This window comes from Plectropomus leopardus, chromosome 5 (assembly GCF_026936395.1).
Source record: "Plectropomus leopardus strain MGB_pleo_1.0 chromosome 5, ASM2693639v1, whole genome shotgun sequence".
Classification (NCBI taxonomy): Eukaryota; Metazoa; Chordata; class Actinopteri; order Perciformes; family Serranidae; genus Plectropomus; species Plectropomus leopardus.
The window spans coordinates 4,496,008-4,519,623 of record NC_142180.1 but is presented as its reverse complement, the minus strand read 5'-3'; the positions used below and the strand labels follow the sequence as shown (position 1 = coordinate 4,519,623).

The window sequence follows — 23,616 nt, the reverse complement described above, 5'->3', positions numbered from 1 at the left end:
TGTCAGGTAAATGGGTTATCTTGGAAAGCAATTTAGAACCAAAATTTGAAAAAATATATTTATTGAGGGCAGAAAAAGTCTTAGGTCTTTAACATACACCTGTGAAAAATGGAAGCAAAAACAAAAGTGTTGCATTTCAGTCTTTCTTCAGGGTATAAACAGGATGTGTTGTGAGTGTGAGACTCACTGTTTTGCAGGTGGGGGCCAGGTTCTTCTTGATGAAGGGCAGAGTGATGGAGACGAGAGCCTCCCTGGAGATCCTCTTCCTCACTGTGCTGCTGTCATAATCATATTGCTGCAGGACACACAAAGAACAGACAGGACTCATCACTTCATGTTCCAAAGGTCTTTGAAGATTTGTCCACTACTTTTCACAGATAAGACCATCAAAATCAGCACCTAAAGTGACAAAATGCAACACAAAAAACCTCATAGTATAGTATGTATTAAAAAAAAAATCGAATTATTCATTTTATTTTATTTATTTTATGTATACACTGTAGAGTACTTTGTAAAAAAAGAAAGGAAAAAAAGTCAAAGCATGTTTTAACAATGCAAATAAAAGTCCATAGTATACTTAGTAATAAAAATCAATCAAAAAATCATATTAAAGCATGCCTTAGATATGCAAAAAAGAACAACAACAAAAATTTCCTCATAGTATACTATGTAATAAAAAAAAAGAAAAAGAATTCATAGTTTAACATGTCTTAAAAATGCAAAATAGCCCTGACTGTATGTATGAAAAAATTAAAAGCATTGTTTGGCCTTAAAAATGAAAAAATAAAACTCCATCAACACATCATTTGCTATAAAAATTACAAAAAAAGTCAGAGTATGATATGTCATTTAAACAACGCAGGGTAAAATTCATACTATGATATTTCTTCTAAACGCAAAAAAAACCCCAATGTCTTAAAAATGCAAAGGGAACCTAATTGTATAAAATACAAAAACAAAACAAATTCACAGTATTGTATGCTATAAAATGCAACAAAGAGGTCATAGTATAGTATGTCATAAAAATCTGGACAAAAACATTATAGTATAGTTTTATGAATGTGAAAAATCTCAAATAATGTCTAATGTCACAAAAATGCAAAAAAAAAATGTAATGTATAAAAAATGAAAATGAAAAGAAATGTATAAAAAAAATGTAAATGTATAATATATAAAAAAACTATGTCTCCAGTTGACCCAGTATAATATGTCATGAAAAAAAAAAAGAAGAAAGCCATGGCATAGTATCTTATGTCATAAAAATCAGAAATCAGTTTATGAATGCAAAAAAAAAAACCCTTATTGTGTAGTATGTAATAAAAATGCAAAAAAAGTCATTGTATAGTATGTAAAAAAATGCAACAAGAACATTATTATATACTATAAACTGTACTATTACACTACACTGCTACTAAATATACTATATAAAATTGTATAGTTGGGGGCGGCACAGTGGCTTTGTGGTTAGCACTGTTGCCTCACAGCAAGAGGGTCCCTGGTTCGAATCCCAGTTGGAACAGGGTTCGGTCCGGGTGGGGGCCCTTCTGTGTGGAGTTTGCATGTTCTCCCCGTGTCCGCATGGGTTCTCTCCGGGGTCTCCGGCTTCCTCCCACAGTCCAAAGACATGCAGCTCAGGTTAATTGATGACTCTAAAATTGCCCTTAGGTGTGACTGTGAGTGTGTATGGTTGTTCGTCTATATGTGTCGGCCCTGCGATAGTCTGGCTGTACCCCGGCTGTACCCCGCCTTCCGCCCGATGACAGCTGGGATTGGCTCCAGCCTTACGAGGACGAGCGGTTACAGAAAATGACTGACTGAATTGTATAGTTCACAATACAGCTACTAAAAAAAGGCATGTATAGTATGTCATAAAAACTGTCATAGTTTAGTTTGTCATAAAAATGCATAAGAACATCAAAGTGTAGTATGTCATAAAAATGTGAGAAAAAAATTGTAAAGTGTTTATTAAAAATGCTAAAATGTCATTGTATAATATGTCATAAAAATCAGGTGGAAGACATCATGGAAAATAGTATAGTACATCGTACAATGAAAAATAATCACAACAATAATAATAAGGTCACACTATGGTATGTCAAAAATTCAATTAAAAAAAAATCACATCATCAAAAATCAAAAACAAAATCATCAAAATGCAAAAACAGTCTTTGTATAGTATTTTAAAAGTCCTTGTGTACTATGTTATAAAAATATCATCAAAATATAGTGTGTTTTATGAATGCAAAAAACCCTCATAATATGTCATATAAATGCAAAACGAATGTCAATGCATAGCATGTAAAAAAAAAGAAGCATAGTTTAACATGCAATAAAAAAGAAAAAAGTCATAATATACTGTCATAAACATCCCAAAAACACATAGTATTGTATGCCCTAAAATTCAGAAAAAAAGTAATTGTATAGTACGACTGAAAACTGCAAATAAGTCAAGCTATACTGTGTCATAAAAATCAGGACAAAAATCATATGCACGAAATGCAAGAAAGAAAGTCTTCATAGTAAAGTCATAGTACACTTTGTCACAAAAATCTTCAAAAATCATATCATGTAGTGTCCTAGGAATAAAAAAAACACATCATAAAAATGTAAAACTAATGTCAATGGCAAGTCTTTAAAAAAATGCAAAAAAAGGTTCATAGTATAGTGTATTAAAATGTAAAAAAAAAAAAAAAAGAAGCACAGTATAGTAAGTAATAAAAATCAGGTAAAAATGTCTGAAAAATGAAAAAAAAATCATTGTATAGTATGTCATAAAAACAGAAAAAAGTCACAGTATAATACATCATAAAATTGCAACAAAAAATATGCTGTAGTATGTTATATGATCAGAGAAAAAAAAATCATAGTATAGTATGTAATTTTTAAAAAGTAAATATAATTATTCATTAAAAATTGAAACAAGTCAGAGAACAGTATGTCTTCAAATGCAATTTTAAAAAAAGTCAAACTGTAGTATGTCATAAAATCAAGAAAAAAAATCATAGAATAGATAGGATGTCTTAAAAATGCAAGTCAGCTGAAAAAAGCCATAGTATGCAGTGTCTTATGAACGCAAAAATAAGCACGATATATTCATAAAGTGCAAAAGAGTGTCAATGTAAAGCATGTTATGAAAATGCAAAAAAAAAACGTTACAATATGTCTTACAGTGAACAAAAAAAATAGTACAGCATGCCATAAAAATAAAAAAAAGCTAGTATTTTTTTGCTTAAAAGCCATAGTACAGTATGTTTTTTTTTAAAAAAAAAGCTCATAGTATAGTACGTCATAAAAATCTGAAAAAAATCATAGTATAGTGTGCCATAAAATATTTTTTTAAAGTCATACTATATTATGTCATTTAAATCAGAAAAAGATGTCACGGTATAGTATTTTGTGAGGTACTTTGCCACTGTGTGCTCTCTGCAGAGAGTCCCAAAAGAATGAAACAAAAACTGACCTTGAGCACTCTGTGTTTGGCTTTTTCGATGGCAGAGCCGGGGTTTTCTGGGTTGTCCTGGATGGCTTTGTTGAGCAGCTGCTCAAATGTGTAGGCTGCATTCCCAATCAGCTGAAACACACACACACACACACACACACACACACACACACACACACACACACGGGATGAGATGAGATCAGACGGTAGTTTAATGCTCCAAATACAGAGCGGAAAAAAGCAGCTGGAAATCCCATTAGTGTGAAATATCATCAGCAGATTCATCTGATTCATCATGTGTTCACACAACTGAGTTTTTCATTATTTTCAACCCTGAAGTGCAGAGTCAATGTACTGAAGGAATATATATTACAATCACAAGTGGGCCATAAATGTCAGCTAATAAAATGAGTCAGTCAGAAAAATCCCTGCACCAAATCTGTCTGAGGAGAAATATGAGAGCTGAGCTGTCTGAAGGAGGACAAAGTCAAAGAAAATGTGTCAGTGCTGTACAAGGTCTATAAAGTACAAGTTTCAGTACAACTACGCAAAATATTGTGTTACAAGTACAAGTAATGTTTCCATAATCTCACTTGAAAGTACAGAAGTATTATCACTTTTATGTAAGTATCAGCAGCACAGGTACAGAGGCAATTTATTCATGCAGTTTAGGCAGCAGATATAAAAGTGCAGAATTATTTTCAATTCAAAATGATAAAAGTACATTTTGTGCAGTAAAATTTTTCCCGTGACAGATATATGATTTTGTGTAACATATTAGATTGTTAATGATGCCTCAGTGTTGGAGCAGTGTGACTGGTGTAGCTGCTCAAATTGGAGCTAATTATAACTAAATATACTATATATATACTTAATATACAGTGAGGTCAGTCCAGTGGTTCCCAATATAGGGGTCAGGCCCCTCCAAAGAGTCCCCACATAAATCTGAGGAGTCATGAGATGCATAAACTGGAAAGAAAAGAAGAAGAAACCAAGGTCTGTTTTTGGATTTTTTTTTTAATATTTGCTTTTTTTGTAAAGCATGAGGTTATTATAAAATCGATCATTAAAATCAAACCATATGATAAGTTTAGAGGGGATGTGTCTCTTTGGTGGGAATGAAAACAACTTAACAGACATCTGAAAGTGCTGAGGCCACACGTTGTGTTTATATTTTCGAGTTGTCTGTCTGTCCCATTCTTGTGAATGTGATATCTCAAGAACACCTTGAAGGAATTTCTTCAACTTTGGCACAAATGTCCACTTGGACTTAACAATGAATTGATTAAATCTTGGACGTCAAAGGTCAAGGTCAATTTGACCTTGCATCCATTGCATGAACACAATATCTCATGAAAATGTATGTGAGGCATTCATGTTTTATCAGACATGGATGTAAACAATAACTGTAACTTGACTGGTGAGTCTAATTTTTAAGAGATCACAAGCAAAATCTGTACTTCTGTACAATACCTGAGTAAATGTAGTTAGTTACTTTCCACCGTGTGTATGTGTGTGTGTGTGTGTGTGTGTGTGTTTGTGTGTGCGTGTGTGCGTCCGCGTGTGCGTGTGTGTACCTGCTGCAGGTCAATCTGAGCGCTCTGGATCACTCCTGTGATGTTGGAGAAACCGAATCTCTGCTGCAGGTGCTGCAGTTTCTCCTGCAGGGAGCCGATTTTCTGGTAGCAGCTCAGCAGGTTCGGTCTCGCCATGTCAGTAAGACCCTGAGGAAGAAAGGGAGAGAGAGGAGGGGGTTAGGAGGCTAAAATTATCTTTGTATCAGGCTGAAATTAATGTCAAGCTAGTGTAACAACAGGAACTAAAATTACATGCTTCTGTCTACTTCAGTCAGTAATAAAGGAGCACCCAAAGAGGCAGCTGCTGTGTTCTGGAGCTGAGGTGACCTCAAATATTGAATAAATAGAGAGGTTTTCCTCTTTCTCTGTGACCCCTCCACAGTTTTCTTTACAGTCGTGATGCAATGTTGTTGCAAAGTTGTAGCAACACTGTCCAGCTTTAGCTGCTGTAAATCAGCTCATGCAGCACTGTGGAGATAACTGCACCACAGTTTTGAAGTACTGCAACACACAATTATTAATATAATCAATTCATCTGGTTCTAAGGACACTGTTGTGTGCTGTTAGACTGTAAGGTCTCTTAATAAAGACGACTTGACTTGAATCTGGCAATTATTTTTTCAACTAATCTTTTCAAGTTATTGATTGTCATGTATACAACAGTTACAGAGACAGTCATTAGCAATGAAATGATGAATGAAATAACATGATAAAAATTTAGTAAAGGTTTACGTGTAATGAAATGTACAAAATACATATATACACTTAGTAAGCACGATGTGATCTGTAGAACGTCAGAAAATAATGAAAAATGGTAATTACAGTTTCCTAAAGCCAAAGGTGACCCATTGTCAAAAAGCTTGTTTTGTTCAACCAACTGTCTAAAAACTAAAGATATTCACGTTACCATCACCAGGGTCTCTGCTGGTCCTTAAAAAGGCATAACATTTCTTAAATTCAATTTTATAAATATTCAGCCTTATAAGTCATTAAATATTTTTAAATTGAATTTGAATTTTTCAGGTCCTAATTGCCACGAACATTTGATTTGATTTTTTTTATCATTTGTTCATTTATTTTTGGTAAAACCAGTCAATTTATCAAAAAATCAGTCTTAAACTTGGTTAATAATTACCCTGAAAAAGTCTGAAAAAAGCAGAAATTTCAGTGTCTGATACATATAGACACCTGTAGATCACACAAGACAAATAACTGGAATTTTTCATCAATAATCAATAATCGGCTGATAATTTCAGCTCTGTAACTGTTTCGATTTGTTTTGGGCAGAGATTTACTTTAGATTTCTGTCAGTTAATGCTGTGGTATTTTTGATATACCATATTGTTAGAGCGTAAACAGGAGTGTTTTTTAAAGAACATAAATCAGTCATTTGAATATGATTTGTTTTTCTTTGTTACTCCTGCTGGTCGCCTTCATGGAGGGTTGACACCTTCAGATTAAGCCTCCAATTGAATATTAATGGAATAATAAACTCGCCTACATTTTTATTTTAAAGATTATTTTTTGGGGGCCGCTGCAGAAGCCTGAGGCATATGGGGCACACACTCTACCCAGTGAGCTAGAGGTCGCCCCATAAATTTGCCTATTTATAGAGGAAAATGAAATATTCAGCCAACAGAAAACTGCATATTGATGTGAAGGGATGAGATAATGGTTTCTCCATTCATTCGACCTGCGTAGTCACTCATTTCTTGTTACAACAAACCTTTCTGAGTTGCTCGTTGTCTGCGAGCTGCAGGACGTCCTGACACACCTGATCCATCATGGTTTCACTCAGCTGCCGTCCCTCCTGGAAACCAGAGCTGACCGGCTCCATCAGCTCCTCCAGGACTGAGCCCAGGTACGGCTGGACCGACTCGGAGCACAGCTTCTCTGCTGGCTCCGCTACTTTGGCTAGAGGAGGAGAATAAAGTCTCACAGATCTCATCCACCCAGAGCCACTTTCCTCCACATTTATCACAGAGGAATGCAGCTCATCCTGTGTTTGACAGCACAGCAGTAAAAGTCAGTATCAGTTACCTCGGACTTTTTCCTCCAGCTCCTGTCTGGAGTTGAGGATCTGGTCCATGTCGGAGTGGATGAGCACCTCCTGTTGCCGCACTGATGATCGACATTCCTCCTTTAGAGCTGAGAGTCCCTCAAACAGATGCTCCTGGATCAGGATGTACGCCGCTTCCACCGTCTGGGCACGAACGGTGAATTAATTAAACACACATTTAGAAGTTTTCCAAATCAGCAGCTCTCATGATTTCTTACTGCTTGACTAAATAAAGTCGCTCCATTTAAGATTTACAGCAGAGCCTTGGTTTACTGCAGGGAATATCCACAGCATGAATGCATAATGTATCATTTCACATGCAACTGGGTTAAATCCATGAGCCCATTAAACTCCATTAAATGTCTCAATAAACGTACGTTTACATGAAGTTTAAAATACTTTTCATGTGCAAATGAAACAGTTTCTTGTCATCTGCATTGGTGAGGACACAACAGAAGCAGCATCAGTTATAACGGATATAATATTTAAAAGTGTGACTCACAGCGAACCATACTCTTTTCCTCTCCGTCTTCTTGGCTTTGAGGCGAGGCAGCATGTCTTTCTCAAGAGACGGCAGCAGCTGCTCCATCACCACGTTGGCCATCACCTGCAACCACACAAGCAGACTGATACTAGTTTTTTTTTTTTTCAACAAATCATTCAGTCTCTAAACTGTGTGAAATATTACAGGTTACCAAATTTGTATGTCATTTTAAAACATGAGGTACATGAGAGGGAACCAAACCACATACACAGGTCCCTGGTAGAAGCAGCAATGAAACAGGACACTAGAATCTAACACTAAGAAAGGATAAAAACAACACAAATTTAACAGTGAAAATGAGCCTTACTAAATGTAAGTATAAATAGTCAAGTATTTTTTGCATATAAAGGCCCTAAAACTAGAAGAAAATGCACTTTATAATAGAGCCGGACCCAAAAATTGGCTCCTATTTTATCTTATTAGAAATAAATACATGTTTATAGAACAAGAAACTGCAGCACAGTAATGCTACAGTAGGTTGGACGTCATTTAGAAACAGTCTCCATTATGAAGCTGGTCCACCACACCACACTGACAAGTTTCTTTATACACTTTGAAATCCCCTACGTAGAATGAATCTTAGTCACTTATCTAAACAAAAACAAATCTAAAGGATCCATATCACAATTGTTTATGTTTCTTACATACTAAGATTACCACTGAACAGTTGTATGCCTTTGCACAACATTCAAGTTGCACTTTCAGTTTACATCTATATCTGTGAAAACATGAATGCGTCACATAAATGTTTCTGCCCACAGCACAGAAGATCTCTGCAATCAGCACAGTTTCAAGGAGGGCACCAAAGATCAGTGTCACCAGTTCAATATCTGATTAAATGTCTCATCTTCTGTTCCCGAGTTATGTATTTTTTTTTTTATTTTTTTTTTGCAGAACATAATGTCACAGTGAAGTTGACCTTTGACCTTTTAGATATAAATTGTCATCACTTAACCATTTTATTAATAGGACTTTATAAGAAAATTAATGTGAAATTCTTGAGTTATGGCCAAAAACATATTTATGACATCAAAATAACCTTGACCTTTGAACTTCAACCACCAGTTTCTAATCAGTTCATTCTTGAGTCCCAGTGGATGTTTGTGCCAAATCTGTGGAAACTTCCTCAACTGCCTTCTTCAGATATTGCATTCACGAAAATGAGATTAACGCAGAGTCACAGTGAGCTAGACCCTTGACCAACAAATTGTAATCAGATCACTGTTAAGACTTATTGGACATTTGTGTCAAATTCCTTCAAAGTGTTCTTGAGATATCACATTCACAAAAATGAGACCGACAGGTCCCAGTGACCTTGACCTTTGACCTATGAGCACCAAAATGTAGTCAGTTTATTACTGAGTCCAAGTGGATGTTTGTGCCAAATGTGAAGAAGTTTTCTAAAGAAATTCTTGACATATTGTGTTCACAAGAATGAGACAAAGAAACAAAGGAATCAAGGAGCGGAGGGACAGACATCCCCAAAGCATAATGTCTTTGGCGGCGTCTATCACTGGCATGAAGGTATAAAAAAAATATATCCACATTACATCACTTTTTGATTTTTGTCAGTCTCAAAATGCAAGATTAAAGAAGATTAACTGTGGAGCCTTGGGGTAAAAACAAGTTAGTCTGGTTATTATTTGATTTGATAACATCAATTAATATGCACTCTGTGAGCAGCACTTGACAGAGGTCAAATGTCTTAAAACTGGAGTTTAACACAAGATAGATTCTCAGGATCCACCTCAACAGTTTACCATTTCCATTTATAACGTGTTTTTCGTTGCGCTAACAAACAGATTTGGAACAAGTTAAGAGAGACTGTCCATGTGCTCAGTGCTGCAGCTGTGGTAACTAAACTCAGTGAAACTGTTCATGTTGTTTCTACTGCCAACATTTCATTCATTCCTCTCATGTCTCAGCTATGACTCGTGGGCGTGTGTGTGTGTGCTTCAGATGAGAGCTATGTGCGAGATTAAAAAAAAGCAGTGCAAGCATGTGTACTTTGGTATGTATTTTTGCTACACGTTTATGAACAGCACGCTTTGAGAAAACAGGAAATGTCTAACTTATTGCTCAAACAATTTGACTTGAATTGGTGTGTGTGTTTGTGTGCTTCCTGCAAATCCAACTTCCTCACCTCTGACTAACTGTGACTTCACACAATATGAGCAGACAATGGAGCATTTACATTATGTGGGAGGTTTCCTGCACCGCTTTAAAGGGTACAGAGGAAAAGAGCAGGAAGCCCAGCAGCGGAGCAGAGAGCACGGGGAAAGAAGAAGAGGGAAAAAGAGTGAGGAGGAGAGTGACTGAACAAAATTTCTCTTTTTTTTTTTCTCTGCTGCTGGAAGATTAAAGCAGGGTGTGAGAGGATGCACATGAGCCATGACTGTGATTAGTGCACGCCCTGTATCCTTTCTTCATACATGAAACAGGCAACAGGAGATGCTTTTCTGTTGTTTTGTCTCTGAACAGCAGCAAATTATAGACTTGGAAGGAAACAAAGATGATGCGGTTTTAGGGCTGAGTAAAAACATAGAAAAATGACTGGAAATACCGTCTCAATGTTGTATGCCTCTGTGCAGCGTACAATACAAAACAATACAATACAAAACAATACGATATATGTATAATATACAATATGCACAATCCACAACATATCAAGGTGGGAGTTCATCCTGAGTTATGCTGTTCAATAATGGCCACAAAATATATGATATCAGTGAAATTGAGTTTTGACCTTTTGGATATAAAATGTCATCACTGGATTATTTTATCCTATTGGACATTTGTGTGGAATTCTGCCATAATTAGTGTATGAATTCTTGAGTTTTTGAGTCACAAAAACACGGTTTGTGAATTGACCTTGACCTTTCACCACCAAATTTTAATCCCTTCATTCATGAGTCCAAGTGGACGTTCATACCAAATTTTAGGACACCCTCAAGCCTTCTTAATACATACATGAGAATGAGACAGATGTGATGTCACACTGACCTCTGACCACCAAAATCGAATCAATTTTTTCTTGTTTCCAAGTCAACGGTTGTGCCAACTTTGAGAAAATTCTCTCAAGGTGTTTTTGAGATATTGTGTTCACAAGGATAAGACAGATAAGGTCACATTGACCTTGCCTTTTGACCTATTGCCACCGAAATTTTTTTCAGGTCATTGTTGAGTCCAAGTGAACATTTGTGCCAAATTTAAAGAAATTAAAAAGTTCTTGAGATACCTCATTCAAGAAAATGAGATGGACGGATGGATGGATAGATGGATGGACAGACGACCCAAAAACAGAATGCCTCTTGCCAAAGCTATTGCCGGCATGAATGCATTAAAATTAAATAGAAAGAACTTTGCTGGATATCACCAAACAGATGCATTAAAATGTTAACGATTAATAAAAATGTGTGTACAAACAAAGACAGAAAGGACAGTGAGGATAATAAGGCCATATGTAAACAGAATTCTGTGATCACAAACTGTGTCTGGCATCGTGCACTGTGGCCCGAGGACACTGCACAGAGTGGATACATACACTGTTATTCAACAAGACATAGTTCTAACAGGTAACTCTCCCAAAAACAACAATCTGTTTTTTTTTTTTACTTTTACATTTCTATTTGTGTAGTTAAACAAATGAGATACAACACATTAATCAGTGATCTGTAGCTGTTTGTCGGTTTATTATTGAGCTTTGGACAGAGCCAGGCTAGCTGCTTCCACCTGTTGCCAGTATTTATGCTAAGCTAGGCTAACCACATCCTAACTTTGTACTTTACAGACATGATTATTATTTCACAATATAATAATATTTTGATCTTATCTGGAAAGAGAGAAAATTAGCATGATTTACAAAATGTTGAACTATTCCTTAATCATTATAATCCCACACAATTACATCAAAACCAAACATCTGATAACATCTTAGCTACACAAAGGCTTTCTGTTAAATAAAAGATAAAGAGGGAAATGCTGATAAGGAGTTTTCTCTCTCTGTTTCATCTCCCTTCAACTTTACTTTAGATCTCATTTCACTAACTGATGAAACATGAACTGTCTGTGAAACAGTCAAACTCGATCCTGCAGACGACTGAAAAATTCATGACACTGATGTTAAGCACATTTATCTACGGAGCAGCTCATTAAGGCTGAACTGATGATGATGATCACCATCCTCATCGTCAACATCACGTCTCTACTCTTTAACACACAGATATTAGATTATTATTAGTCCTCTCATCTCAGTCTTTGAAAGAAAGCAAATACTGTGAGGGCAATACCCAACTGTGTTATGTGCTGTATGTAGTTCAGCTTTCATTTGTTGATACAGTTTTTGCTTTTTTTGTAGACCACAGGATTGTTACAGTGACATCTGCTAAGGATCTAAAAACACACACAGAGCAGGCGCCCCATATACAAAGGCTGTGTCCTTGCTGCAGTGGCTGCAGGTTTGATTCCAAACTCTGCCCTCTGCTACATGTGTCAAAAAACTATCTTAAAAAAACAACAACACACACACACACACACAAACATTGGACGTACCCTGGCATCACTTCCTATCAGCATGTCCCAGGCCTCGTATTTGTCTTTGTCCTGTCTGTAGAGCTGAATGGCTTTGAGGAAGGCCTGCACCTCACACGTCTTCTTCTTCAGGAAGTCTGACAGAGAGGGAAGACATGGAGAGATTAAAAATATATGCATGCACACAGGTAGGTTAAAAACTAAATAAAGGGACATACGTCTCTGGTGTCTTCTCATTATTTTAAAGCAGCAACACACACGAAAAATCAAAAACACATATTTTTCCTCTAACCTGTAGAGCTATTTATCAGTCTCGATAGTTTTGGTGTGAGTTGCTGAGTGTTGGAGATATCGGTTGTAGAGACGTCTGCCTTCTCTCCAAAATAATGGAACTAGATATCACTAGGCTTGTGGTGCTTAAAGTGCCAAAAATATACATTTAAAAACTCAACAGCAATGTGTCTTTACAGAAATCTGGATCCTGTTACTCACGGTAATCCACAGACATTGATGTGAGCAGTTTCATGTAGGAACTATTTCCTTTCTACCGAACTACACCCCACCAACCGTATCACTGTGCAGAGGGAAGCATCTACTCATAGAAGAGAGGCTCGTGCTAATGACAGCACAAGATGTAAACATTAATGGCGTCCTCTTGGGGTGAGCTGGATCCACGCTTCCTTCAGAGCAGTGATATGACTGGTGGATATAGTTCTGCAGAATAAAATAATTCCTACATGAAACTGCTCACATCAAGGTATGCAGATTATCTTGAGGTCATGATTTCTAAAAAAAGACACATAGCTGTTGCGTTTTTCCACTCACTCGTTTTCCAACACTCGGCAACTCACATCAGAACAAATTAGACTGATAAATAGCACCACAGGTAAGAGGAAAAAAAAAAAGGTGTTTTTCATTTTGGGGTGACCTGTCCCTTTAAACTGCGCTGTGAATTAAATAAAGCTTCATTAGCTCGCTCGGCTGCACAGAGCAGGGATGTTCTGCTTCAACGTGATTATAGAAAAGGATTCGTCTCTGATCCTCGGAGCTGGTGTGGTGAGTCTGTTGCCTTGGTAACTGTCGAAATGGGTTCAAGTGATACTATATAACCCAAAGTCTGTCTCTCAAACACTCAGCTCTGAACAGTTTCAGTTCATTAACTTAGTGAAGTGATGAAGATGATGATACAATGCGGTTATTGCTGCTGCTACAACGTGATACATTTTTACAGATTCTAACACAAGTAGTCAGTGACCACCTATTGAGTTATTAATGTAAGTCATTTTTAATCAATATGACACTATAGGTAGGACAATATTATACCATGCTAAAAATTGTTTAATGTTTTATTAATCGGCCTCTTCTTTTTTATTTAACTAATTAATAATTTAGTCTACAAAATGTCACATAGTGAAGTCCATCCGAAATGTCTTTAAATGTCTTAACTGCTCAAATCTCCACATTTGAAAAGCAGGGACCAGTTTGGCATTTCTGTTTAAAAAATTACACAAAACTGACTAATCGGCTCTATATTACTCTGTTATGAAGATATTGTTTAAAACCAAGAGGTTTCAGTGTAGATCCTCTGTGTGACATGTAAATATTTTTTGGTTATCACAGCCTAGATTATGTGAATGATTAGCAGCAACATTGACTTTTTATACATTAGCATTTTTGTGCAGTGTCAAACACTCACACTCAAAACACAAAACCAACAAAAATATCAAGTATTCATTTTTAGAATAATTTTCAGAATTTTAACTCTTTACATGTCAGGATTTTGTCATGATGTTTTTAGATGAAAAAACTCAAAACATGAATTAATTTCAAATATTCATACATGCTTTTTTGGTTATTAAAGTCTGGTTTATGTCAACAATTTGCAGCAACATTGACTGTGACAGTGCACCTAGTAGAAATAGCTTGTGTTTTTAACAAATATGGTAAAAGATGATATAATCAGGTGGAAAATAGTAAAAATTACAAATTCCACCCAGAAATAATACAACGCATGTTTTTATGCTTTGATTGCAGTTTGAATGGGTTTCAGTGGTGCATTTTTTGCACTTAACAGTATGAATGTAACAATTCTGTTTACACAGTGTATTTTAGACTTATTGTAGGAGCTCTTGTCAAAATGTATGCCATATGCATGAACACAGCCAAAATGATCAAAAAAGTCCCTAAGGGTTAAAGGAGCTGCATTCATCATTTAGAGTGAATCTATGATTCAGTGTCTGATTGAGATTGTTTGCACTTTGCTCTCAACATGGAGGTGGCCGAGGAGGGACTAAAGGGTGGGAGCTATGCTACCACACTGCTGCTATACAAGTATCAGCACCAACCACAGTATCAGTGCAGGGCAGAGAGGTACTGATCAACTAATAGTGGCATACACACAAACACACACAAACAAGAGAAGCTCAGATTACATCACAGATAGAGGGAGCGTGAGTTCATTCTCTGCTCAGGATGCCATTACTCCACTATATTTTTACACAGCAAATAGTTGTTTGCTACTATATTAATGCTCTGAATGTCGTATAGATATCATTTAAGCAAATTTTCTGCAGATTTAATTTAGTCAATTTGAGACCTTTGGCTTCTTTTGGTAAAATGAAAAAATGATTTTGTAGAAAAACAAGTTTGGAATTCATAAAGCTATAAAAAAAAGCAAAGAACTAAAACTCTGATGCATCACTGTCACCAGTTTCTAAAAAATGTCAAATAATACCCCAGAAGAAGACAGCTGCCATGGTTGTATTGTATCAGAGGGCATCTATTGGATCTACTGTTTTTTTTCCGCAGTGTCTCACCTTGGTTCTGGTGTCGGATGCAGTCTGACAGGATGGAGAGGAAGGCAGCTTGTTTGGCCTGCTGTCTGAAGCAGAAGTAGGAGTCTCTCCTGTAGGGCAGACGCAGGTAGACGGGGAACTGTCCCGGCATCCCCGACAGAGGAGGAGCAAAGTCCTCCTTTACATCTGTTTCTGAAAGCAAGAAGAAACCAGCTTCATGTTTGGTTGGTCAGTTTGAGGGTTTCAGTCAGAGTGAACAATATCACCTATCATACTGGTAATACTACTAATTCCATGGTGAAAAAAAGAGATATTTGTTGGTATACTAATATATTATAAGCATTAGAATGGGACATGGTATGCAATTCAGATTTTTTCTTTCTGTTTTACCATTACCACGAAAGGCCATCTCAACCGTTCAGTAGAGGCCTATATTTAAAAAACTATAGGGTCTGTTTAAAGTAAAAAATATTTTTGTTAATACAGCCCCGAAAAATTAAAACAATGTAATGAAAAAAAAATCCCATTACTTTTTTTCTTAGTGAGGACATGAAAGAGTTAAAGTGATGACCACATTAGTGCAACAATAATTCTAATCCAGTATCATAATATATATATACTATTCTGAAATCGAACATTCTGCATTATAAGTACTTTACTTTTGGTAGTTTAAGCTTAGTTTAATTCTTATACTTCTGTACATTTATTTAAGTAAAGTTTTGAGTCTATGCAACAGAGTACACTGTCATATGCAGTAGTCCCGGTGCTTCTTCCAGCCCTGTATGGTACAAACTGGCCAGTAAGTAGTCTAAATACTGGTTACTGAGTTAAACATGGGCCTATAGTAGCTTACAGTCAGGGAGTGTGTGTTATCTAACTTCTGCTCTAAAATTCTGTCTTCAGCACATTTAAGCATTAACACTTTATTACACATCAGTGTTCAGAAAAGCTCCAGCGGCTGTGAACTTCTGTCTGTAACAGACTATCTGAGAGGAAGGAGATGCACGAATGACTCCTGAGCATTTATACAAAATGTTTCCAAGCTGAATAAGAGGCCCTCAGGTCAGACTGCAGTCTCTCTGCTATATTCCAGTCAGACACTTGCATCAAAGACATTTAATAACGGTTATATGGTTAGATTTGAAGCTGTGCCCTTTGAGACTCAATAAACACATACATGAGCATTAAACGTTAGTAAAGTCAATGACAGCAAAAGCTTCAACACATAAGGAGAAGATGAATGTGGTTGAGAAAGCAAGCAGTGTGACAGTGAATGAATTAGATGATGCTGTGCCTGAACTATCCCTGTGCTTTAAAAAAAAAAAACCCAAGGTATTTTGGGAGTTGTTTTGTTTATCAGTCCCCTCTCATTGCCTTTTATTAAATTTACCTGTTCTGTTCACCAAAAATGAGCTGCACTTCATGAAGAAAATGTGGTCTAAGGTATATGAAATGAAAAAGTAATTATAAGCTGTACAATCTGGGTCTTCAACATGGGGTCCATGACACATAGCATATGCTCACAGTTACTGCAGGGGACCCGCCAAATTAGCCTACCTCTTGATAATGTCATTATTATAATTATTATTATCATTTATTTTATTTTTTTCAAAAAGTGAAATGTGTTTGAAAATATATATAAACATGAATCGACATATTATTGGCAAAGACAAATTCTGTTAATTCACAGCACACATCAACAGAGTGCCCTAACATCTGGTAAAAGTTGTCATTCTAGCACTCCCAGTTCCATCATCTCAAAGTCAATTCAATTTTTTGAATGTTTATTTTGGTCTGAAATAAGGTCTGTGGTTTCGCAAGCTGAACAGATTTTCACACTTTGCTCTACGACATAAAATACATTAGTAAGCGCCCCACTCATTAACTTTGAAGCTGAATGTGTCTTAAAAAAGGTGGTTACTAACAAGTGGCTAAATGGGACTACAGAGCACGTAACATGGCTTCATGGTCCTGTTGTGGTGGCGATGTTAGTTATGCGACCGTAGTGCAATTTGTTTACAGCTTAATATGAACTTTTTACCTCTGTCTATTGCATTTATCCTACAAAAATCATAAACAATGGTATTCATTTTCAAAGATCATCTTGCTGAATATATCATAAACATTTGATTACCACAGAGCTTATTTTCTACAGTAATCGAAAATCCAATGGTAAAATCACATCTTGATGAGGGAACCAGGGTGATGCTGACTCCTGTGTTGGCCTACAGAAAAACATCATCCCTAGAGCACTTCATAATCCAATAAATAACCCCAAACTTGGGGTGAACAGTCAAATTTGAGCCTTTATATTGAAATCTTTCTGAGGTCCATAAAAGAGGTAGTAGTTTTATTATATTGCATTTACTGTGTCTGTCATTAACTACAAACTCCTTAACCAGTTCTGAAAACACATTTAAGAGCATTAGTATATTGCACTCCATTAGTTTATCAATAATTTATTAGGATAACCCTATTATCGATGAAGCCAGATGAAACTGATCAGTACCCTTAGCTCCTTTTCTGTCTCTTGCTCCCTCCATCTGCAAACACTCTTGTCTGTTTAATGCATTACACTAACTCATTTGCCTCTCCGGAGCATTCGTGCTCCCTTGTTTCATAGTCTTCCTGGATCCTGGCTGCAATCTTGGCTGTGCCTGGATCGTGCTGATGGCTGTGCTGATGCTGTGACCCTGCCTTTGGCCGTGCTCAAGCTTTGGCTGCACCTCCGGTTCGCCTTAATCGTGATCTTGGTTGTGCTGTTGCTGTGGTCCTGTCTGAGGCTGCACCTGTGCTGTGGGCCTTGGATGTACAGATGCCGTGATCCTGCTTGACGCGACCTTCTACTGCCATTATTATGAGTCATGCCTCCACTATTAATATATGCATGGGACTCTTATCAACACCTACAATATTTGCACGAAACATCCCATAATATCATAGAGTGCATTTAGTAATTTTACATCTATCACTATTGTTATATGACATACTATTGTTACCATTATTTCTGTGCTTCTCTACCCCTCTCTCCCTCTCTCTTTCTCTCTCTGTTTCTCTTTCCTCTTTGTCATTACTGTTATTAATTTACGACATCTACTGCAAGTCTGTCCGACCTGGAAGAGGGATCCCTCTTCAGTTGCTCTTCCTGAGGTTTCTACCATTTTTTCCCCCCCGTTATAGGGTTTTTTGGGGGAGTTTTTCCTTAGATGATTTGAGGGTCTAAGGGCAGAGGGATGTCGTATGCTGTAAAGCCCTCTGAGGCAAACTGTGTTTTGTGATAATGGGCTTTATAAATAAAATTGAATTGAATTGAATTAATTAGACCCTAAATTATATATTAAGAAAGTTTTTGATTTGGGTTCCCAGAAGCTTTAAGCACAACTCAGTTTCATACAATATACAGTATGTAGTAGGGAGTCCCTGCTCTATCTCTCTTTGAGGTAAGGGGTCCTCGGCCTGAAAAATGTTGAAGACCCCTGCTGTAGAGTAAAATTTTGGTTATGGTTTGGTCATAAGTTACTTAGTAAGGCTGGGCGATACAACCTAAAAATAAAATCTCCAATTTTTTCACATCAAACTTGATTTGATTTTTTTTCCAATTAAATACTACAAACGACAAAGAAATTACCCAAAACAAGCATTGCTTTGCTTTGATTTGATAATGAATTCAAACACAGGTCAAAAAACCCTTTCTAACACAACAGGAGGACAAATAAGCGAATTTATTAATTATCCACTGAGTTGACTGGTATATCTGACCTGCTGCCCTTAGTCTGGTTTGACATCAGGTAAGTGAAAGCAGGGCAGATCAGGTATGTTGACAAAGGTTAATAAAGGTGAGCCCTTTGGTCTGAAGGAGGCAGTATTCGTGGTCTGATCCTGTCTGCCTCACATGACTGGAACTAAACAATCAATCCTTTGGAAACAGACTGGAACAGAGCCAGTTCAAACCTGCCTGCATTTACACAGGAAACCAGTTCTGCAGCTGGGCACTCAGCACACTGATGGGTACGATTTAAGACGTATTCCACCAGAAAACTCATGTTATTAAACACTCGATGTCTGCCAGTTTGAAGGGTGGACCTGAAAACATATATATTTTTTAAGGCTCATTGCTCACTTATTTCTAACTTAGAAAAATCACGTTTTTAAAGGAAAAAATGATTTAAACTGGATTACATGATATATCAATGCTGTTTCATGGTGGTGGAAAACACTGTTAAGTGTCCACAGAATTAAAATAAATTACAGTTAAACTACATGAAGTGCTTCATAAATTCATGTTTTTAAATTTCAGAATTAACAGATATTTTTTGTGGGGCTTAATCAATCATAATGATTAAGTCGTGCTTCGCGCTTTTGTCTTAAATGTTCCTATTAAATTCCTTCAGTCCTCTTTGGCTCCCCAAACTCCCACCTGAGCTGCTTTTAGCTTTGTTGAGCACCCGTGGGTGGGAGTTTGTTGTTGAAGATCACAGTAGGAAACACTTTAGGTTTCTTTTCTCTCAGATTAAGATGCAAGGCTGAAACAACACAATCTAATCAAATATATAGAGATAACAGCGAGTGCCACTTTATGAGCTGCTTTGTATTCTATGTGTGCAAAGAACTACTTGAATGGAAAGTGACGGCGTGAAAATATGTTTGAAGTTTTTCTGATAGATGGTGATGATTAATAAGAAAGTAAACTGCAGCTGTGAAATCGTTCATCTAAATTTGGAATTTGATTCTTTGAAAAACTTCGAACATGCATATTTTATGGAGTAGTAAAGAAATATTTCAGGATGATATCTAAGTGATGACACATTTGAATTCTGCTCAGTGTAACAGAGTATCCTTTTCTGAAGGTTAATCTGCATCAGAGTTATGAACATGCGGCGGCTTCCTTTCTTTTTTTGTAATCTCTAACGACCAGGTGTCACAATCCTGCTCCTCTCCCTCCTCAGTACTTTTCCACTCACTCTCCCTCTGCTCCCTCTACCTGCTGACCACGCCCACTCTGCCTGCTCACTCACTCACCTCCAGCTGCAGCCCATCAGTAATCAACCCAGGATATAAGCCACCCACACACACAGACTCATTGCCAGATTGTTCCTTCGCATCATGCAAGACTCTCCAGCATTCTCCTGCCAGATCTTTGAAAGCCGACCCTGCCTGTTCCTGACCTGCTCTCTTCGCCTGATCCCCGGTAAACCTACCTGCCTTCTGTCCCCGACCACGAGTTCTGTTTTGGCGTTCCTGATCTGCTCTGCTGGCAAAGACCTCCGCCTGGCCCCGGCAGTCCTCCTGGTCCATCCCCCGCCGGTACCGTTGCTTCAGCGGACTGCTCACTCGGTTTGAACCTCCGCCTGTCCCCGACCACGCTTCGCCTTCTCCTCGGCGGTAACTCCACGTGCTGTCGAGCTGTTGAATCGGGGTTTCCTCCGCTTCACGCCGAGTGGCGTAAGCTTCAGTTAGTTGCCGATCTCCCTCCAGAGACTTTGTTGTGGGTTCCGACCGAAGAAGCGAACTGTGTGCTGATTTACCTCATCTTGCCGTGTTTAAATTGTGCTGGGCTGAATAAAGTCATTACCAACTATTCCTGTTTACGTTGTACTGCATCTGGGTCCATTACCACACCCGTTACAGTACAATCTGGCCCTAACATGGACCAGCAGACAACACGCTTTCCAGTCCCGTCTTGCCAGCGTCGAGGGAATGCTGCAACAGCACCTGAAGCACAGCTCACCTCTACTTGTAACCGAAGTTCGCCAATCGGCTTCAGCGTTGGGCGTCGCTAACTCAGTTAGCCACCAAGTGCAGCAGATGGCTTCCTCGCTGACTCAGCGCTCCGCCAGCACCAGCCCAGCCTGCGCCTGCTTTGCCACAGACACTATCTCTCAGCCCAGCATCTGAACCTCGGGTGGGGGCTCCTGAAGCAATACGCCCGGGGGATCCAGAGGGTTGTAACCGTTCCTGGACGAACTGTTCGATCCTGTTTGCCCTGCAACCACACACCTTACAGCCACGGAGGGAGCCAGAGTCGCCTTCACCATTAATCACCTCACCGGCAGAGCACTCTTGTGGGGAGCGGCGGAATGGGAGAAGACACGCCAGCCTGTTCCTCCTTCCAGTCCTTGCGGAGGAATTCTGAAAGGTTTTCGGGACCAGTAACAGCAGGACCTGGCGCCACTGGGGTCTTCTGAGCCAGAGACAGGGAATCGAGGCGGTCGCTGATTTCGCCATCGACTTCCAGAACCGGGCCCGACTGAGTAGTGGAACATGGCGGCTCAATGCGCGCCTTCCTCAGCAGGCTAGCTCCATTACATAAAGGGCGAGCTGGTTTCGTTCAGCCTCCCAGCTCATTGGATGGCCTGAACTGACCCGCGAGGCTAGACAGGCGGATCCAAGCCAGAAGAAGAAACAGCGGTTGGAGGGAGCTGATCACCGCTTCTCCGTTACGTCAGCATGGCCCACCTGCCAACCCTGGTCTCCATTCCGAACCCACCCAGGAGCAGAACCCATGCAGGTGGAGTCGCACCGGTCTGTCGCCAGAGGCAGGAGAGGCGGCGTCGTGGGAAGACCTCTGTCTCTACTGTGGCCAGGCGGCCATTTTGTTTCACGGTGTCCAGCTAAAGGGGAGGGCTCAGCGGTGAGCAGGGGCATCCTGCTGAGGCCGATCTTTGAACTCTGCCCCAATCAACGGCCTCTGTTCCATGTTCAGCTTCTGTTGGCGGAGGGGTCCCACACCCTCGCCACCTTCACTCGAACTCTGGGCTGGCGTTAACCTCATAGATGAGGAGCTCGCCCGGCAGCTGGAGATTGAGCTGGATCCTCTGCCCGTCCTATTCCAGCCAGCGCACTGGGCGGCCACCTCCTGGGAAGGGTCACCCACCAGACCCGCCCATCTCCATGCTCCTGTCAGGCACGCACCTTGAGACCATCCGTGTCCATGTGCTAAGGTCTCAGATCTCCCCCTGATCCTTGGGTACCCCTGGCTGCGTCGTCACCAACCCCCATCGACGCTGGTCCTACAGGGGGTCCATTTTGGGGTGGAGTCCTTCGTGCCACCAGATCTGCCTTCAACAGATGGTCACGCCAGTACCAGCTGCCAGTTCAATTCCTGCTCCACGCCAGATCTCTCCATGGTACCCCTGAGTATCATGACTTCCGGGAGGTCTTCAACAAGGCAGGGCCCGTCACTGCCTCCACATCGTCCCTCTACGACTGCGCCATTGACCTCCTTCCTGGTTCTGTTCCCCCAAAGGCGCCTGTATTCCCTGTCGGCACCTGAAAGAGAGGCTATGGACACTTACATTAAGGAGGCCTTGGCGTCGGCATCATCCGCCCTCCTCCTCTCCCGCTAGCGCAGGGTTTCTTCTTACGTTGGCAGAAAAGATGGCTCCCCTGCGACCCTGTATTGATTACCGGGGCCTCAACGACATCACCGTCAAGAATCGTTACCCTCTGCCTCTCATTGCCTCGGCGTTTGAGCTCCTTCAAGGGTCCACCATCTACACCAAGTTGGATCTGCGACACGCCTACCACCTGAAATGCGGATTAGTGAGGGGCAGTGGAAGACGGCCTTCAACACACCTACCGGACATTATGAATACCTGGTGATGCCGTTCGGGTTAACCAATGCCCCGGCCGTTTTCCAGGCCCTAATCAACGACGTGCTCAGAGACCTGCTCAACAAGTTCGTGTTCGTGTACCTGGACGACATCCTGATCTTCTCCCGCACGAAGCAAGAGCACGTTCACCACGTCCAGACCGTCCTGCAATGGCTGCTAAGCAACTCCCTCTTCGTGAAGGCCGAGAAGTGTGAGTTTCATGCCGCATCAGTTTCCTTCCTGGGCTACATCATAAGCCACAACCACATGGAGATGGACCCTGCCAAGGTCTCTGCGGTCACCTCTTGGCCGGTTCCTGATTCCATAAGCAGCTGCAAGCGTTTCCTGGGTTTTGCCAATTTCTACAGAAGCGGTTCATCCGGGGCTACAGTGCTGTGGCGGCTCCTCTCACCGCCCTCCTGCCCTGCAACATCCCCTTCCGCTGGTCTCCGGCCGGAGGAAGCGTTCCAGACGCTCAAGAAACGCTTCAGCTCGGCTCCCATCCTCCTGATCCCGGACTCCGATCGACAATTCGTGGTGGAGGTGGACGCTTCCGATGTGGGTGTGGGGGCCGTTCTCTCCCAACGGTCTGCCAAGGACCAGAAGCTTCATCCCTGTGCCTTCTTCTCTCGTCGTTTATCCCCTGCAGAGAGGAACTATGATATTGGTAACCGTGAGCTGCTGGCAGTAAAATTGGCGTTGGAAGAGTGGAGACACTGGTTGGAGGGAACCAAGGTCCCCTTCCTCGTCTGGACTGATCACAAGAACCTCGAATACATCCGCACAGCAAAAAGACTAAACTCCCGTCAAGCCCGGTGGGCTCTGTTCTTCGCCAGATTCACCTTCACCCTGTCATACCGACCCGGTTCCCGCAACGTCAAGCCTGACGCCCTGTCCCGTCAGTTTCTGGTTGGGGAGCGGGACTCCACCAACTCGGACAGTATTATTCCTGCTTCCTGTCTCCTGGCCGCCCTCACCTGGGCCATCGAGGAGCGGGTCAAAGCTGCGGTGGAGGACCAGCCGGGGCCCAGTTCCTGCCCGCCAGATCGGCTCTTGTCCCTAAGACCTAAGATCCGAGGT

At 40.0% G+C, this 23,616-nt stretch overlaps 1 protein-coding gene across 1 annotated transcript in view; it reads right to left on the bottom strand.

Annotated features, from left to right (window-relative positions):
* niban1a (niban apoptosis regulator 1a) overlaps nucleotides 1–23,616 on the bottom strand; it is a 61,330-nt gene that overhangs the window by 4,654 nt on the left and 33,060 nt on the right. Inside the window, exons 5-12 of the mRNA XM_042513191.2 lie at nucleotides 14,966–15,136; nucleotides 12,171–12,286; nucleotides 7,578–7,682; nucleotides 7,057–7,219; nucleotides 6,743–6,930; nucleotides 5,017–5,163; nucleotides 3,461–3,571; nucleotides 188–295 (exon numbers count right to left, since the gene is read on the bottom strand). Of these exons, the coding sequence (XP_042369125.2) occupies nucleotides 188–295; nucleotides 3,461–3,571; nucleotides 5,017–5,163; nucleotides 6,743–6,930; nucleotides 7,057–7,219; nucleotides 7,578–7,682; nucleotides 12,171–12,286; nucleotides 14,966–15,136 (1,109 nt within the window). The remainder of the gene's footprint in view (nucleotides 1–187; nucleotides 296–3,460; nucleotides 3,572–5,016; nucleotides 5,164–6,742; nucleotides 6,931–7,056; nucleotides 7,220–7,577; nucleotides 7,683–12,170; nucleotides 12,287–14,965; nucleotides 15,137–23,616) is intronic.